We start from the raw sequence: 19,182 nt of genomic DNA, 5'->3' as shown, positions 1-19,182 counted from the left end.
GAAGTGGTTTGTAGGTTTTCCATTTATTAAGACAGAGATGAAGGAGGTGGAAAAGAAAGACATAATGAGAGCGATAATGTCAGTTAGGAATCCCAGGATGATAAGAGATTGTCTGATAAAATACCATTCTAGTCTATCAAAGGCTTTTTCTAAATCTATTTTTAGGAGTATTTTGCCAAATTTTCCTTTCGATTTTTTGAAGGAGTGAATTGCTTCTCGGACAATTATTGCATTGTCTAGAGCGCGTCTTCCCGGTATGAAACTACATTAGTTGGGACTAATAATGTTTTCTAGATAAGGTCTAATTCGGTTGACAATAATTTTTGAGATAGTTTTATAGATTGTGCTACAAAGGCTAATGGGTCTATAGTGATTTATTTGTTCGGGATTATTAACTTTTGGAATTAGGCAAATATAAGTCTTGTTAATGCTTGGGGGAATAGTTCTAGTCTGAAAAGCTTCGATACAAGTTGAGACGATCGAGTTTTCCATTTCTTTCAAAAACTTCTGGAAAAAGTGGGGGTGAAGGTCATCCAGTCCGAGAGATTTTAGAGGGCTGAAGGAAAACATGGCGTTCTTGATCTCTTCCCTCGTGAGGGGTCTGCTAATGAAAACCTTATTATCCTTTGATAGAGCATTGTGAGAAGGAATGAGATCTGCTAGAGTGCTGGAGTATAATTAAGAGGTATAGATTTTTTGATAATGTTGAAGGATGGTATTAATAATTATAATAGGGTCCAAAGTCCACTTGCCTATGAAGTCATTAACCATTGGATCTTCATCTATTGATAGTAGAGATATGAAAAACAAGGATTTTGTTACATCTTCGCCTATTGATAGTAGAGATATGAAAAACACTAGTATTTGTATCGCCATCATTTAATCATTGGATTCTGAATTTAAGCTTCTAGAAATCGTATTCTCTTTTGTGAATCTCATTAACATCGTCCATTAGGGAGTTTTCCAAAGTATAATAAAAAGGACTTTTATTGGAGGTGTTCATTTGTTGGATTCCTTTAAGTCTATTAAGGATCTGATTTTTTGTTTAAAAATATTACCAAAAGTTCCTTATTCCTTTTTTTAGTGGCTGAAGTAAAGTTTTCTAGGGCTTCATTGTAGCTTTCGTTGTCAGTCCAATAGGTGCTAACTAATTTTGGAAAACTAGGATGTCTGAGCCACATAGTTTCAAACCTAAAGAGTTTACCAATAGGTTGTGACATGCTACGAATACAAGTTAAGAGTACGGGGTAGTGATCCGAATGGGTGTGTGGTAGGTAGGGGTGTACATGAACCGAGTTGGTTCAGATTTTTTATAAATCAAACCAAATCATTTGTGTCAGGTTATTAAATCTATAAACCAAACCAAACCAATAAAAGTCGGATTTTTCGATATCAATTTTTCTCGGGTTTCTCATAATATCTAATAAAAAACACAGAGCAGTGTTTCTTAAAAAGAATTCTAGTACAAACTATCAACATATAAGATGGGGTTAGAACACTGTTTGAAGTTTTAACTTTATAATATAACTTTATAAGATGAGTTTTTTTGTATATTATTTAGATGCTCAAGTCCAAATCTAAATGTAAGAAAGAAAAAAAATTATGAAAAATTTTTAAAAAATATTTATAAATTACATTTTAATAAATATTTTTATGTATAACATAATTTAAAAGTAGTATATCTATAATCGGATCGGTTTGGGTTCGGTTTGACTTTTTTTAGTTAAAACCAAATCAACCCTATAATGGTCAGATTTTTTTTCCAAACACCAAACCAAGTCAAACCAAACCATTAGTCTGATTTTTTTTTGATTTGGTGCGGTTTATCGGTTTGCCCTGTACATCCCTAACCCTAATAGTAGGTGCTGAACAGTAGTGTCAGGAAAGATATTCAGCCAGTCATGGTTTCTTAGGAAACGGTCAAGTCTTTCCATGATGAGAGTTTTATTGTTTTTGTGTTTGTTGGTCCAAGTATATTTCATGCCTGTGAATCCTAAATCTATCATGCCCATACCGTCTAGACAATTTATAAAGGAAGAGCATTTAGAGTTATTAATAAGTTTCCCTCCTAATTTTTCTGAAGCATTTATGACTTCGTTAAAGTCCCCACATACTAACCAAGGCTCATTTACAATAGAAAAAACATTTTTTAAGCTATCCCAAAGCATTTTCCTATAGCGATATGTATTTTTTGCATAAATTATAGAAAAATACCATCTGGGAGCAGTAGAACTAACCCGGATAGTAAAATGTATTTCCTTTTCAGTGAGTACTTGTGGTTCTAGAGCAACCTCCGAGCTCCTCCATAGTATGGCAATTCCTACTGAGTAGCCTATTGCAGGAACTTGTATGACATCTGTGTAGTCCATAACCTGGAGTATTTTATTATGGTCCTCCATTCGTGTTTCAATGAGGGCTAAGATAGTAGGTTGATGCATTTCCACTAGGGACGTGAGGTTGTTCATGAATTTGGCATTATGTGCTCCCCTACAATTCCATAGCATTACCTTCATTGATAACGTTTCTTGTGGGTTCGAGGTCATACCTGTCGCTAGGGAAATTTCCAGGTTCACCTTGCCTGGTAAGTGTCGCGATCCAAAAACCAAAGTTATGAGGGCATGCATCCCAAATCTCATTTCGATGCGTAAGCCAAAAAGTTAAAACATAAGAGACTCCCAAAAGGAAGTCAGACCCAAATAAAAGCGAAATAGAAGACAACAACTAAAATACCCCAAAACCTGGTATCATAAGTTTTAAGAGCATCTAACTACAAATCTGAATCTGAATACACAGTTTAAGTCTCTGAATATAGAAAAGACTGTAAATGAAAGATGGACTAGCGATGATCTGGGTCCCAAGATCTCACCACTAATTCGATGATGATGTATCCGCGAGAATCAACTACCACGCTATGTACCCTGACTAGTATCTTCATCAAAAAGGACATAGAAGTAGGGGTGAGTACAATCCATATGTACTCAGTATGTTTAACTGACTGAGTATAAGGAATTAATCAAAAACTATAAAATAAACTAAGGAATGCTTCCACCTGTATGCAGAAAAGCCCCACTCCGGCTACGCTACCGCCAATTTATATAGAACGGTGAAAATATAGTAAACACACAATTATAGTTCAATATCACAATTAAACAGATAGATCAATTATCACAGGTATCAATGTAATGCAATGCACTATGATAATGCAATGATATGATGGTACGGTGGGGTCAAGGCTGTTGCACAACCTGTCATATACACTTGCGGACCATATACCTCATCACAATCTCAATGTAGCAACTATCTCGCCACCCAACTCATGGACAAGGACTCATGATACTAATGTCTCATTCGCTTGCCACCTATCTCGTGGTCAAAGATACAAAAGATGTCACATTTTCTTAAAAGGATTTCCATAGTCTTCAACTTCCCAATGATCAATGATAGTATGAATGAGGATAGATGCAATCACAATTTATATAGGGTGTGGAGGTAATATTCAACTCAACATGTAGTACAAGGTTCAAAGTTTTTCAAACTTAACCTAAGCATGATATTCACCCCACGACCGTAATAGGAAGGAATTACAAATGCTTACTTTTTTCTCAACAATATCTCAATACTCAGGCATACTCAAAATCCTCAACTCAACCCCTCAGATGGGCATTACAAATCAAATAACCTATTTACATCTCCACTTAGTTAGGTCATAGATTACACAGTCTCAATCACAGATAAAATATCATATAAGGCTCCCACACGGTCTACACAACACATATAAGCCTCCACACGGGCATCACAATATCAATTATCAGTCCCAAACTACACTACGACCCCATCTTAAAGTCTACAACATAGAATTTGACTAATCACCCCAACTCATCCCCCAAAAGAATAACCAAACCTACCTCGATAGCCAAAACAACACTCGAACACCTCCACCAAACGATCAACTCTTGAATTCAACGCCTGGAATGACAACCCACTATCAAGAATGAAATATACGTGTCATAAAGAGTTCAATGACACTCATATTGCTAGGTTTCAGAATTAAGGGTAAAATAGTCCAAAAATTGATTAATTTCAAAAAAGGTCAGATCTGGATTTTTTTTGAAAAATCACGTTCTACTCATAATAAGGAACTCATGGTTAAAAAACCCATAAAAAAGAATTCAAACTGAGTTAGAAATCATCAATTCCCATAAATTTGGATTAGGGAAGAACAAGTTTGGAGTTTGAAACTAAAATTTAGGAGTTAAAATCCTCAAATAATTAATGAAAAAGAAAGGTTTTAGGTTAAAAATCACTTACCCAACGATTTTACTTGAACACCTCTTCTCAAAATCGCCCCAAGAAGCTCAAGAACTCAAAAAAATAGTGAAAATGGGATTTCTCTCGAAGTTGAACACTGTTCAGGTCATTTTTACACATCGTGATCGCGAGTCATTAGACTTCGCGATCGTAAAGCACAAAGACATTCCCTTTCGTGATCGTGGAGACCCCCTCGCGATCGCGAAGCACACTGTCAGAGAAGACCCTTCGCGATCGCGTGACATCACATCACGATAGCGATGAAGGAAAAGTGCTGCACTAGAATGCAGAACCAACGGTTTTTGGCCAAGTCTAAAACACTCTCGGTTGGACCCTCAAAAATCATTCGGAATCCCATACTCACAAACTATATACTCATACTAAATTCAACGTTCCAAACTCAATGGAACTATCAGAATTCAAATTTGAGGCCTCCTTGACCTGAAATCCGTTAAATCGCAACTAAACTAGTTTCAACACTTGAAATACCCAAAATACCCTCAAAACCTCTAAAAATTACAAAGAAGCCATTTCTAGCGTTAGAATCACCCCCGAACCCATTGAAATTATCAGAAATCCAATTTGAGTCTCCAAACTCGATTTGTTAACCAAAGTCAAACTTAACTCTTTTAAAACTAATTTTTCAACTTGAGACCTCAAATTCATATATCAACCCCAAATCTGTTTTCGACGACTCTCTTAGATCAATTTCCACGTTTCGGAGCTAATGAAACTAAAGAAATTTCATTTTGATACCCCGTAGCTCCATTTGGTACCGAAAATCACTTTTTCACAAGTTAACTCTATATAACTCAAGAATTTGCCCATTTCACTATCTGTTAAGGCTTTAACACGTTCAACCACACAAACTGAACAAATAATACTCCGGGGCACTAATGATAGGGGTAAAATGGTAATTTCGCGCCAATTTTCGAAAATGACCCTCAAGGTCTTTACAGTTAGTTGGATGTATCTTCTGTCTTCGGTATCTTCTTGTCTTTCATTGTTGGAATGATTAAGACCACATATTTGGATGCGAGCTGAGTTTTGTAGAGTCGGATGTTCAGGGAAGCTTTAGAGACCTCCTTTAATACCTTGACCAATAGTGTCTTTTCGATATTTAGTTGCAAGTCCAGTGTCAAGGCATTCTTTAGTATTATTGGCAGAATGGGCTGATCGAGGATGTTTTGTGCCCCTTCTTCCATTGTTGATATCACTCTGTGAGAGGTGGGTGGTGATTGCTCCTTCGTCAGTAGCTGGGGAACTACCTGATCTTCCATCAGTTCGTCCTTTTCGTTTTCCATCATGCCTTCATTGTACATGTGTTGTGCATGCATTCCCAGAATTTGTTGCAGTGATGAGTTGACAAAGTTGTTTAGTTGGTGTATAAGGGATAAGTGCTACGTGTTCAGATTTGATAATGCAGCTGGGTAATGAAGTAAGTGATAGAACTCCAGTGTTGTTAATTCCTGTGTAAGCTCCAACTGTATTGCAGCCATCCTTATCAAGCTGCCAGTTAGTCTCTCCTCTATCATGTGTGGAAGAGGTATTAGTGGATTCTGATTCTGGGGTTGTTCCGTGGGTATGGCTAGAACTGCCTGAGTTGCATTGGGAAAGATGGCTAGTAGGTGTGTGTTTTGAGTGGTGTAGTTTTGGTCGAAAGGTGTTAACGGGTTCGTGAGGTATTGGAAAGTTGGGTTCCTGGGGATGTAAGGTGGCATTTCTGCTATCTAGGGAAATTGGTTGGGATCGTAGGAATTGTTTGCCATGAAGGGCTGGTGATTGGGTGGTAGTGGCGTGTTCTGGTAAGTGAGATTGGGTCTTGGAAGGTATTGGAAACTCTGAGTTGGGCTGGTTTGATTTGGAGGTGAAAGTAAAAAAAATTAATCGCTTGTCGTGGCTTTTTGGTTGGATATATGGAGCGCTAAGTTTTTTCCTTCCTGTTCTAGTTCATTTTGTTTAGAATGATTTGTGTCAATATTTGTGGCAGTGAGAGTTTCCAGGTGAGGAGTACAATTTATTCCCCTAATCGGGGGATTTTGTTTGGTAGATTTTTCTAAGTTTGCTATAGGCTTTTTTGTTGAGGTAATGAAATGAGAAGAACTAGTGGTCATTTTTGTATCCTGTTACACTCTAGTAGGGTTAGGGGGAAGGTCTTGCACGTAGGAGGTGTTGGGATCATTAAGTGAATATTTAGAGACTAAGTTTTGACGTGGCCATTGTCTTTGATATTTGGTGACGGTGTGTCTTTGATTGATGACGTGGTTGTCTTTTTGTCCCCAGGCTTGGGCATTGGATTTTCCAGGGGGACTTGACGAACAATTTCTAGTGATTTTGTTGGGTTATGGTGTGATGTGTGTTTTGAATTTGGCGCTGAATTGTCGAAAGATTGCTCATTTATGTGACTTTTGTTTGTGCTATCTGAGAAAAGAATGTTTATTTGGTGTCCCTCATTATTGTGACTGCTATTCGGGTACTGTGTATTTGTTTGGTGTTCATGGGAAACGTTTTTTTTTTGGGTAAGAAACAGTCGTCCAGCCATTGTTTTCGCTGGATGGCATGTTCTGATTTGAGTGGTTGGGTATGTTTGTGTTGCTAGATGAAGAGGGAGTATTGGTAGCTTTTCGAGGGCAGGAGTGAACTAGGTTTCCTAATCGTCCACAGGCAGTGCAAAGGGGTGTTGAAGGGTCGTATTGGATTATTTGAAGGTGGGTACCTATGAGAACATCTTTCGGAAGAGGTTTTGATAAGGGGGCAAGGATACATAGTCTAGCATATCTTCCTCCAGAGGCATTAGCAATGACAGTGTCTATTTTAAGAACAATTCCTATTTGGCTACCTATTTTTTTTTTTTTAGTATGTTTAGGTCGTAGAATTCCGTTGGAAGTTTCGGTAACCTAATCCATACCGAAGAAGAGTTTAATTGAGAAGAAGCAGGGTTAAATTTAGGCTCCCATTTGCGAATTGATAAGAATTGTGATCCTATAAACCAAGGTCCATTGTGGAGGATTTTACCATAATTTTCTGGGTTCGTTAGCTTGATCAAATGAAAATCCTCGCCCAGGTCAATAAGGCTAATTTTTTCGGTTATCTTCGAGATGGTCTGCAGGTGATTTTGTAAGGCTAGATATCCCATTTTTTTGCCCACTAGTGTAATGATGAGAGCATATTTCCAAGGGGTGTAGAGTCTGAGCTTATCTTCAGAAGTGATAGGAATAAAGTTTGGATGATTGAGCGGGTTATCTTGCTCATCCTAGAAACTAATGTTCTCGAGGCCCTGTGTAACAAAGTTGATGTTCTGTTCGGTCATGTTGGAGATTAGAGAATCAAGAAAACTTACTTTAGTTGCAGTACTTTGTTCACTGTCTTGTCCACAGGTCTCCTTGTGTTTCTTTGTGCTTCGAGTTAGTAGATCCAATTCTTGGTCGCTCATGTCTTGATCTTCTTTGCTCATAGTAGAAGGTGGGGCACTTAGTTCAAATTTTTTGTTTGCTAAGTTGTTAGAGCTCGAGTAATCATTTGTTGGTGGGGAAGTTTTCCTTTGAAATTTTTACATTCTAAGAGTATATATAACAGAGTCCAACATAGAGATGCTATTTTTATTATTATTACTATTGATAAAGAGGTTAAGGTTCACAAACGAAAATATTTGAGCTCTGCATCATTTCAAAAAGGAAGATAATTAGAAAAGATATAGACCAAAGTTCCATATTTGACTTGGCATATATTCAACATTATCCCTATATGAGGGTTAAGATTTTTCTTTATTTTGATAAAGAGATCTCAATCTATGCACAAAAAAGATTTGAGATTGATTCGCGCTCTTCATCATTAAAAGTGTTAGACAATTTTAAAATATGAAGTAAATCGAAGTTCGATATTTGACATAATTATATATGTGTCCCAACATGAAAACAATAAAAAAGAAAATTATTGATAAAGAGGTCCAAATCTATGGAGAATATCTGTTTTCACTGTCAAGAGGGAACAGATACAATGTCATTAAACAACACAAAGGTAAACTGGAGATGATTCATCAGAGTAAAAGCCTAAATCCTCTAAACTATAGACTTGTGTATTAAATTTACTGAGTCCCTACGTTTTCTCTCCAAGAAAACTGAGTATAACATTTCATTCTAATTCGTTATCAAAAATCTCCGGATATTGTGTTTAGCATCTCATGAACCAGGGCATTCAACCCCCCCTGGATATTGCAGTGCGCGGGGGACTGATGCATGGAATCTGTTCAATAAACATGAATAAAATGAATTATAGACACAGCCAAATATATTTCCAGACCTACAAATAGAATATCAAAGCAGAATTGGTTGTTCCAGCGCATTTTCACAAGAAAAGATAATGGTGCGGCTGAGGGTACAATTTAATGTAGTCAGCTTTGCATTATGCTTCAATTTATCAACGTTATCATGTTCTAAATAAACCCATATGCAGGATCGTCATAACTTAGACCAGAGAAAGCATACTAATCTGCTCAACATATGCACAAACATGTCTAACATTTTAAATCATCCCACATTCTCACTTTCCTTCCTTCCCTTAATGCTGACTTAGTGGAGGCATTATCGCCCTGTTGATTGGTCGTAGGCACTAGGCTAGATAGTGAAGCAGTTGCAACTATCATGAAATAGCCCTCAAATTTTATTAAGCAACATTAGGCAAAAGCAAACAGCAAAACTTTACCTTCAACTCAATTGGAATATATAGAGTGGTCGCATAAAACTTCATTTGTCAGGATGTGCTCTTTTAGCCCTGCGACGTGTGTGACTTTTATGGTGTCTACGAGAATGCTTCTTTGGCTTCTTGCTGCTGAAATGTGTAGGACAATCACATTGAAGTCGCAACAAAGGGAAGAGAATGTTAAAGCTACTCCAAATAAAATCATGGTTAACCAAAAGCAAAGTCGTGAAAACTAACCGCCTAAAATCTGATACCAAATTTAGAAGAAAGATCACAGGTACAGCCAGCAAAGCTGAGGCCTGGAATAAATACGAAAGTGAAAACTAATAACTATATGTTAAGCCAAAATATCATAAGAACAAAAACATAATCCACCCTCACTCAATATCTGATGTTAAACGAGATTTACGATAAAGCACTACATACCAGATACCAAGCCAATTCCTTTGTAGCATACGGCTTGGTGATGAGGTTATTCTTCAACATGTGATGTATGTTTTCTTGAGCCTTCAAAATTAAAAGCAACAATGGTCTATATAAGCCGATTGTCATCATCCTTTTAAGACTAAGAATAGCTATTTTCAGTCATCACAAGAAGAAGAGAAAAAAACAGTTCGCTGAAAGATAAATGAAATACTGAAGTTAAATTTTACCAACACATTATAGAAAAAAGGTTATCATTTGAATTGAAAAAAACTATGCATGCTTGAATGTTCTTTCCCTTAATTGAAACTTAGTAGCCATACTGCCAAACTCCGCATCATTCAGCGTTACATTCCCCAAAAGCTTTCACAATTTTTCTCAAGGTAAGTCCTCAAATCGCTTTGGCTTTTGTAAACACACCACGTTTGGTATGTTCTTTAAAAAGAATTTAATGTTCATACCAGAAAGAAGCCAGAATAAAGTTAGATCTCCACCTAATTATAATAGTGTTAATTGGAAAAATCAGAAATTACAGGCAGCCATTCATTGAACCCATCAGAGGCAAATTGCTACTTTTTTTTTTGCTTTCTATTTACAGTAAGACCGTACTTCTAATGAGAAAGAGGCAGAGCTATAAAACTTTTGAACTCCATTGAAATTATTGTTAAATATTAGGTTAATAACTTAATGTATAATAGCAAGGTCTGCATACACCCTATCCTCCCCAGACCCCACTTAGTGGGATTACATTGGGTATGTTGTTGTTGTAAAATAGCAAGAGAAACTCCATGGTGCTATTGAACGAAAACTAAAACACGTGAATGGGCAATAAAACATACATTTCCATTGTAATAATTTTTAGTTAAAAAAATTAAGTTGACATGCAACCAAAACTGGTGTAATATGTAGGGGAAAGGCATAAAAGTACCCCTAGACTTGTCAAGGATTATCAATACACCGAGATACTTTGTGGGAGTCCTATGACCTCCTCAAATTATTTTAAAGTGTTATAGTGGCAAAGAGAGTGAAGCAAAAAAAAGTGTAAATTTTTTATTTTTATAACAATTCTGTTATTAAATCAATAGAGAAAATAGCCAAAAGCCCCCCTAACCTATACCCAGATTTTCAACTACACACTTTAATTTTACAGGAGTCCTATTACCCCCTGGAGTGTTTAAAACTGAAATTATTACCTCCCTAAATGCTTAGCTGGTAAGGTGAGTGTATTCCACTCTCTTTGAGAGAGTGAGCACAAAAGACAAATATTAAAACTTTATTTTTAATATCTCTTTTCATAAATATATGTATTTTTAATTTTTCTTTTTTTCTTATTTATTGTCTTTCTTCTTCGTAGCAACAAAGACCAAATTCCTTCACCATTCGCCATCTCTAAGCTGCCGCTGCCACCACCATCTTCACCATTGTTGATTTCACACAAATTTTTAAACTCTCATATAAAAAACTTGTAATACCAATCAAATCAATTATAGATAAAATGACATGTACTTATATCACCCTAAAAGGATTTGATCAGATTTGAAAAAAAATCAAATTGGGTTTACATCAAATTCAATTGAACCCCCAAAAGAGAATTTTTTTCTTTTCTCAAATCTCAATCAATGACCTACATCTCAGAATCCACATGTTATCAATCTCATTAATTAATCAATCGATGGTGAATCAACCTTTTTTCTCTTTAAATTTGACACCGCCGACGTTGACAATGATGACATGGAACGCATCATCGGCTCTTCCTCGTCTTTCCTAAGAGGAGTACCCATCTCAGTTGACCTCCATTAATGGCATCCCCACTCCTCCGTTCTTCCTCTCTTTCCTTCCCCTCACTTTTCTTTAGTTTGTTGTTCAGGTTCTCCGACGATCAAAGCTTGAATATCGCTTGACGAGCTCCACCATCACTATTCATCTTTGTTCTTCACAAGCCAATTCCGATGGACTTTGATGTTTACAGTAATGGTGCAATTACTTTAGGGGTTTGAAGAAATGGGGGGAATATAGGAGAAAGGGGAAAAGAATTATTAAGAAAAACTTTTTTAAAAAAATTAATCAAATTTCGACAAGTCAAACGCGTGCAATTACTTTAGGGGTTTGAAGAAATGGGGGGAATATAGGAGAAAGGGGAAAAGAATTATTAAGAAAAACTTTTTTAAAAAAATTAATCAAATTTCGACAAGTCAAACGCGTGCAATTCACTGGTCAGCATAAATGTGGTTGTTGCTTTTTAAGGGTGTAATTATTTCAGTTTTAAACAGTTCAGGGGGTAATAGGACTCCCGTAAAGTTAAAGTGTGTAGTTGGAAATCCGAATATAGGTTAGGGAGGCTTTTGGCTATTTTCTCAATACAATATATATATATATATGCACACACATATATATATGTTGTATTTTTTTCTCCTTCCTTCTATTTTCTTTTCTCCTCTGTGGTGAAAATGAAAAATAAAGGAAAAGAAAAAAGGAAAGAAAAGAAGGGGTCAACGACGATGGAAAGAGAGATTGTGGAGCTATTTGAAGGGGATGGTGGGGCTCACTGGCGATGAAAGGGTTCAATCAGCGTCGGGCTGTTGGTGATATAGCGGCAAAGTGAAAAAGGAGAAAACGAAAGAAAAAAATAAAAGTTATTTTTTTTATCAAATGTACACGTGTCAGGCATCTGTACTTCCCTATCCAACACATATGATGTTGGCATTTTAAGGGAGTTTTTGTTCAATCTTCAAATGGTCCAGGGGAATCATAGGACCCTCTGCAAGGTATTAGTGTGTAACTAGTAATCCGAGACAGTTTGGGGGTGTTTTCCTGCCTTTTCCCTAATATATACTCCAAATCAGACGCTCATTTGAAGCAAGTAACCATACATCTAAAGCATGAATTGGTGGAAAAAGAAAACAAGGTGTTAGATGATAGCATATTCACCAGAATACTAGTTGTTATTCGGGTCTCTTCTAGACAAGCACCAATGCGAATATCCTTTACTATAACCTACTTATCTCTATCCATGAAGATAAATATGAGCCGCTATTGTCAAATATTTGATGAGCAACAGCATAGGTCTACTCACCCTCACCCCCCACCCACATGGCCCAGCTATTTTATGACAAAAAGAACCACAGCACGGAGTGACACAAGGATGTGTGTGGGTGTATGATATAGATATGTGTCTTTCCTTTACCTATTTGATGTCTGCTAAGCAAGAAAAGGATGCCTCTATTTAGGTCTCATATTGATCTATACAAAATAAAAGGTTCAACTTTCTTGCAAAACATGGGTTTTCATGCAAATAATTCTGTAAATCACCTCAATAAGTTTATTCTGCAAATATCTCATTAATTTTATTTTCAATTCCAACTTTTTTAATCTCTCCCTCCTTCCCTTTTGACAGTTAAGTTGTCCAACGAGTTCATTCTTCATTCCTTCCTCCAGACAGTAAACTCCACGAGATAAAATCATGTCTTTTTGTTGGTAATGTCGAGGCAATAATTACTGTAGGTTGTATTTGTAATAAAAAGTCCGGGTGGGAACAATTCAAGATCTGACGTGATCAGAAAAGAAAATCAAGCGAGAAAACATCAAGGATGGCACATCAAAAGTGGAGCAGCACCAACAGGAGACTGAGGTAGGGAAAACAGAGGAGACAGAGAGAGACATCATGCCTGGTGATGATATAAACTGACAGTTTTCTTGACCTTCCTATAATGACGATGAACTTTCTTGGTGTAAGGTTGCAAGAGAACCCTTGCTTTCTCGATATGAGGTTTCATCACCAGTGAAACTTGGTCAACATAAGGGTTTGCGACTTTCCTAACTTCCTGCCAAATTAGTAGGCTGATATAAATAAATCACGCTGACCACAGTCATTGAACATAGATGGAAAAAACAAATATACCTGGACGTAGGGTTGGATGACCTCCTGTGCGTTCACAATATGAGGTTCCATAAACTTCTTGGATTCGTGATAAAGGTGAATAGTCTTAGTCTTGAGCCTCTGTATATGAGGCCCGGCCTCATGAGCAAATTTCACTGAACGCTCTTTCATAGCTGGGATCCATTTCTTCAAATGAAACAACAGGGAATCAGGGACCAATTGAACATAGAGAAGAAAAGCATAGTATATATGTTATTTCAATTCTGGAAATGAAAAACCAACAAAAATCTAAACTATAAATTACCATCGCCGGATCACCCAGACCTATATATATATTCAAAGCATAGAGGAATACATACAAAGAGCTATGCAAATATAGGGAAGGCACTAAGAAGGGGGGGGGGGTCAAGGTGACCACAGTGACAAACTAGATAACAGAACAAAATAGATGAACTATCAAAGAAGAAATGCCTCCTTTGGAAGAAAGGAGAAACTAAAAGGGAATAGCTTACTGTTTTAAATGAGTGAATATGAGGCTCCACCATCTTTACTACTTCAGATTTGGTCTCCAGGGCCTGAAAAAATCATTGATAAAAGGATTGACATCTATAATGCAGAATAGATATCTCAAGAATACTATAAAGAACAAAGTGTAACTTGACCTAAATGAAGTACTGACTAATTAGAAGCATTAGCAGAAGAACAAGACCTTTTTTAAGGTCAGATCCAAAGCTGGTCTTCCGTGCTCATTCCAGTAAGTCATAACAATTGACTGCACAATCACGATAAGTCTAAGGAAAATGGATAAAAAGAGAGACTTCCTTATAATATGCAAAAGAATAAGTATAATCACCCGAAAATTTACAAAATGAACAGCAAACCAAGGTGGAAGCCATCCTTCTTTGACCTGGTCTCACAACAATAAAGGGAGAGGACATGTGATTCAGTGAATAATTAATTGATTTTCCTCTAGAGTCATCACACTAATTTTATCAAGTTCCCATCAGTATTTTTCTTGTTATAAAATATCAGAACCCCCACCTCAATGGGAAATAGTTCACTTAAAAAAAAAAAAAGAAGAAGGAAACACAGAAGGAAATAAGAGTGAAGAAGCAGAAAGAAATAAAATATGACATTTTGGTCTTCAAGGTCGATTTTGATAATTAATGCCATCACCCAAATCTTAGATGGAAGAGTGTATCAAACGAGGGAATTGGAAACTTCCCAGCGAAAAATGGAACAACTAAAGAGAGGATAAGAACCTCATTGCAGTAGAAAGACATCATTGGGGATACATATTTCTAGATATATTTGAAATCAATGACAGACCAAATACAAGTACAAGTAGAAAAAAGAAGAAGAAAATATGATAATTTCAGAAGTACTGATTCTACCTCCTCAAGCTGCTCAGAAACAGAAGAAGCCTCCAATTTAGCCTTCATCATTTCTTCCTGAAGCCACCTAAAGTATTAGTACCCTCAGCTAATCAGTATTTCCTATAGTCAAAGAAAGTAAGTAATGGAAACCTCTGCCACTTGAAGAGCACGTTTTGTTTTACGGATCCTAGCATTCTGCTCCTCATTTATCCGTTGTAGCTAAAATCAAATATGCATACAATACAAAGTGATGTCAATTCCATAGGAAGTGAATGCAAAAAGGATTATATTTGAAAGTCCCAAATATGAAAATTCAAGTAAATAGCACATACACTTTCAAGTTTTAGATTTAGTTCCAGTATTTTCTCCTCTGCTTCATTTGTACTGATTTCCAGAATAGCTTTCTTCTCGTTTTGTGCTTCTGTTTCCCTTCTAAGAACATCTATCTGCACATCAGCAGTATAATAAGGAATGCAGCACAATATCAGTAAAAAGAAGCCAGCTAAAACATAACTAACCTGGCGCTCAAGTTCAGTGGCACGCACATTAGCCTTAGAAACCAGCTCTTTTGCAGTAAGGGATCCTTTTTCCTAGCGAAGATAAGTATATATCAAGTTAATGACCACTCTAGAGCACAGAAATATTCCTGTTTTTATCAGTTATCACTGTCTGAATTCTTTAGCTTCTCAGATGCTAAAAATGACGACTCTCATTTTCAAAAGTTATGTGTTGCCAAACCTGAAATAACTGAAGTTCACTTTGTAGAGAAGCCAATTTGGCTAATTTCAAGTCAACCGTATTCTCTAGCTCTTTGATTCTCGCATCCTTCGTTCTCAATTCACGAGTACTTTCATCAATGCGTGACTCTTCATCCAAAGAAAAGGAAACAAAATTGAGCTGTTAATTAGAAGGGAAAGAATTTTACTTTTGCACATTACCTAGATTATTCGTTGTTACACCTACATAAGGTCAGCATTTGTCTGGAGTTTATCTGTTTCATTAACGATTTCACTATAGGAACAAGTACCAGATTTAAAGAATTTCTACTTTGAGAGAACTCCTAGTTTGTTCCCACAGGACAAACTGTCGAGTATTGGAATGACATGGGCTCAAATAGAGTGAAATAGATAATAGAGGCGTCATGTAGCAAAGCGCAACTAGTTTGGGATGATGCATAGTTGATTGATTGAAATCACTCAATAATCTTCCAACTAACAAAATAGCCAAATCCACAAAAAGACAAAGGGCTAATTTAGTTTCCAACAAGAAAAGTCTAAACACCATATAACTGATAATTCTTAGTTTTTTACTCGACAAATGTTCCAAACAGTGACAAATAATTGTTCAGTTCTTCCAAATAGAAAATTAAATGCTAAGATCATAATGCGAAATTTCCTATTTTTTATGTTAATTACAGACCAGGGTCAGGATGTTTCATTAAACCTTTAATCAAAAAGTCAACATTCACTCAAATTTAATTCATATAAATCCAATGCACCAAGGAGGCCAGTATTTTGTATTACCTTAGGGCTCGTTTGGTCAAGCATAGGTACCACAAAACATGTATAAAATCTAGTATCAATTTTATATGTTGTTTGGTTGTTGATCTTCAACCTACATAAAATTGAGTATAACTATACCATGTTTGGTTGGCTTTTTCCTAATCTACATAAGATTCAACATAACTTATACTATGTTTGGTTGCCTTTTCCCTTGGTGGTATAAGTAATACATGCATGCAACAACAACAAGTGAAGTAATACATCCATGAGTTATACAAAACCTATTTATTAATTAATGCTGGGTAGAATATGGAATAGCAATACATGTATTACTAATGTATGAATTTATAAATCAAAAAGACAAAAAGCCCTCATACTCGAGGCTAAGTTGTTTTAAAAAAATATGTTTTCTTTTATATTTATGTCCGTGGTGTCCATGCCAACTTGGGCACACTTCAACTAATTCCACAGGATGTGTGTCACCTCCCACCAGCAATACGTACTATGTAACTCTATCCACCAAGGCTAGAACAAATGGGAAAGAATCACATAGTATTTTTGTCTTTACTGAAATTCGAACATGAGTTTTTATGGTTCTCAACCCACTTCATTGATCACTAGGTCACACCCTTTGGTGAAAAATTATTTTATTTTAAAAGTTAAGATTTTTTTTTTAAAAATCACACATTGTATAATTAAAAACAAACTAAATATTCAATAAAGATTAATCTCTACGTTGTAATCCACGTATTATTAATTCATGTATAACTAATTTATTTATTTTTTGAGTAAATGATTCATGTATAACTAATTTATGCATAATTGATCCTCATAACTAATCCTTGCATAATTATTCCCTACATAACTAATCCCTACACTATTAATGCCTACATAACTCTAACCAGCAACCAAACATCTAAGTTTTTAAAAAAGTATAGCTAAGAAAGTAGAGACTAACATTTCCAAGGTTTCTAGAAAACATTTCCTCTATACCAGGAATACCCACAAACTAAAATCTGCTTCTTCGTTTTCAGGTCCTCCTGCTACATAGACCAAAGTAGGGGTGACAAAAATCAACCCAAACCCCCCTAGCCCGTCCAGTGTTTCTACAGGTTGGGTCATGACCATTTGTTAAGTTGACCCAACAGGTGGAAACCAAAATAACTCATCAATCAATCGGGTCAAAGTAGTGTAATCCGCAGGGTCAAAATATAACCCAATTCACAAGCAAAGAATATTAGAAAGAAAAAAAGGAATTGTTCTCCAATCTGTTTAATCAAATCAATTCAATTGTCTGTACAATAGGAGATCCTACTCTACACCAAAAGTATGAAATGATATTCTGATACTCATTTCTTACCTCTATGAAATGATAAAAGTACTAATGTAACAACATGCATTCGTATATCTACCTTACTACTAAGGAATTACTTTTCACTTCTTTCAATATTCATCCAAACAATCTAAAAAAGAGACATGTGATGTTTACCAACATTACTAATCCTTGCATTCTTAATATTTGCATAACTATTCCCTAAATAACTAATCCCTACATAATTCTAACCGTTAATTCTTTTGTATTCTCCAACTTTTCACGGGATAGGTTGGGCGGATTGTACAGACAACTGGGTCTTAACCCAGTAATTAATTTAACCCGACTGACCCAACCGCCCCACTTCTTCACCAAAGCAACTGCAATCCATCTTGAGTTTGAAAATCATTCACTTCTCATTTTAGGTGCCCTAATAGGTGGACTTGAGAGGTTAAATTAACTCAAATATTTTCACTTAAATTATCAAAAGAATCAATCTTAACTAAGCCTTAATCTCAAATTCGTAACGGATGACTCATCTATATCTATTACACTCTATTTGGACCAGAGGAGAAAAATGCTACATTTATAAGTAAATCCAGATGATAAATTTCCAAGAATTCAACTTGGGAGAATCAATTTCCAACAGACGATAAAAAATTACTAAGACACAGTTCCATTTTTGAGTATAAACAGCATATAATACAAAAAAAAATGGGCATAGGAAAAACCTAAAAGAGAAATCTTGGAGTTGAGTTGGTCAAGTTGGAGTCTGATAGATGAATCTGCATCTGAATCAATAATGGGTTCTGAATCATTTGATGAAATTGTTGTGAAAATTTGGAGAAATAGGAATGAGTAGAGAAGCAGTTTCAAGAACGCCATATTTGCACTGAGACTTTTCTCTGACTTTTTTTTATTTCACGAAGAGAAAATGCAGACAGTTTTGGACTCTTGGGTTTTCGAGATTCACTTGATTTTACTATTTTATCCATGTCTTCAATTTGCCAACTAGGACTTTAGGCCCAAGGATAATATATAGAGCCCGTTTGGATTGGCTTTAAGTTGGTCAAAACCAACTTAAAGTCCCTTTTTAGCTTTTGGACGTGTTTGCTTAATGCTGACTTTAAGCCATAAAGTTCTTAAAGTCAGTCAAAAATGAAAAGTTAGAATTCCTAACTTTTTTTTTCCAAAGTGCTTAAAGTCATTTTCTTTGACCATGAAAATTACTTTTATATCCCTTATATTTTAACTAAATTCTCAAACTATCTTTTTTTACTCTTTTAACCCTAAAATTCACATCATAAGCACTTTTATCCAAACACTCAACTGCTTATTTATAAAAATAACTTTCAGCACTTTAAAGTTCTAAAAGCACTTCATACATAAAAGTTACTTTTTAAGCCCATCCAAACGGGCTCATAGTCTATAGTGATTTAATTTAGGAAAAATTACATAATTACATTCTTTTATTTGCTATAATTTTCATTATTCCCATTCATTTCAAAAATTTTCAAAAAATTCTTTCTTTCCATCCGAATACATTAGTTCAGTAATTCAAATACATTAATTCTAATTCATAAATTATCTCTATGTTCAATTTATCATATTTTAAATGTTACCCGCTGATACATAAAAACCCTAATTAATGTATCTGAATTATTGAATTAATGTATCTGGATTACT

General features: G+C 35.7%; 1 protein-coding gene across 3 annotated transcripts; it reads right to left on the bottom strand.

Annotated features, from left to right (window-relative positions):
- Positions 1-8,217: 8,217 nt before the first annotated feature.
- Positions 8,218-18,466, bottom strand: LOC129891293 (structural maintenance of chromosomes protein 5-like). 3 transcript variants are annotated; one of them, XM_055966599.1, is made up of 15 exons: positions 18,228-18,466; positions 15,421-15,548; positions 15,201-15,272; positions 15,015-15,128; positions 14,833-14,901; positions 14,701-14,757; positions 14,160-14,213; positions 14,016-14,078; positions 13,819-13,881; positions 13,328-13,492; positions 13,095-13,250; positions 9,433-9,513; positions 9,244-9,305; positions 9,010-9,132; positions 8,218-8,550 (listed from the first exon to the last, which is right to left on the bottom strand). In XM_055966599.1, the coding sequence occupies exons 1-14, from the start codon at positions 18,379-18,381 to the stop codon at positions 9,051-9,053; spliced, it is 1,320 nt and encodes a 439-aa protein (XP_055822574.1). In that variant the 5' UTR covers positions 18,382-18,466; the 3' UTR covers positions 8,218-8,550; positions 9,010-9,050. The 3 variants fall into 3 exon arrangements, with proteins under 3 accessions (XP_055822574.1, XP_055822573.1, XP_055822575.1); XM_055966598.1 differs by having other exon boundaries at positions 9,010-9,135; positions 18,228-18,465; XM_055966600.1 differs by lacking the exon at positions 14,160-14,213 and having other exon boundaries at positions 9,010-9,135.
- Between the last annotated feature and the right edge of the window lie 716 nt (positions 18,467-19,182).

The sequence above is a fragment of the Solanum dulcamara genome, chromosome 6, assembly GCF_947179165.1.
Source record: "Solanum dulcamara chromosome 6, daSolDulc1.2, whole genome shotgun sequence".
NCBI lineage: Eukaryota > Viridiplantae > Streptophyta > Magnoliopsida > Solanales > Solanaceae > Solanum > Solanum dulcamara.
This window is presented reverse-complemented; position numbering and strand designations above follow the sequence as displayed.

Coding starts and splice junctions, on each gene's coding strand:
- LOC129891293 (XM_055966598.1), bottom strand. CDS start 18,381: ATGGCGTTCTTGAAACTGCTTCTCTACTCATTCCTATTTCTCCAAATT. Junction 13,882..14,015: donor TGGATCTGACCTTAAAAAAG/GTCTTGTTCTTC, acceptor TGATTTTTTCAG/GCCCTGGAGACCAAATCTGA. Junction 13,493..13,818: donor ATATTCACTCATTTAAAACA/GTAAGCTATTCC, acceptor TTTCATTTGAAG/AAATGGATCCCAGCTATGAA.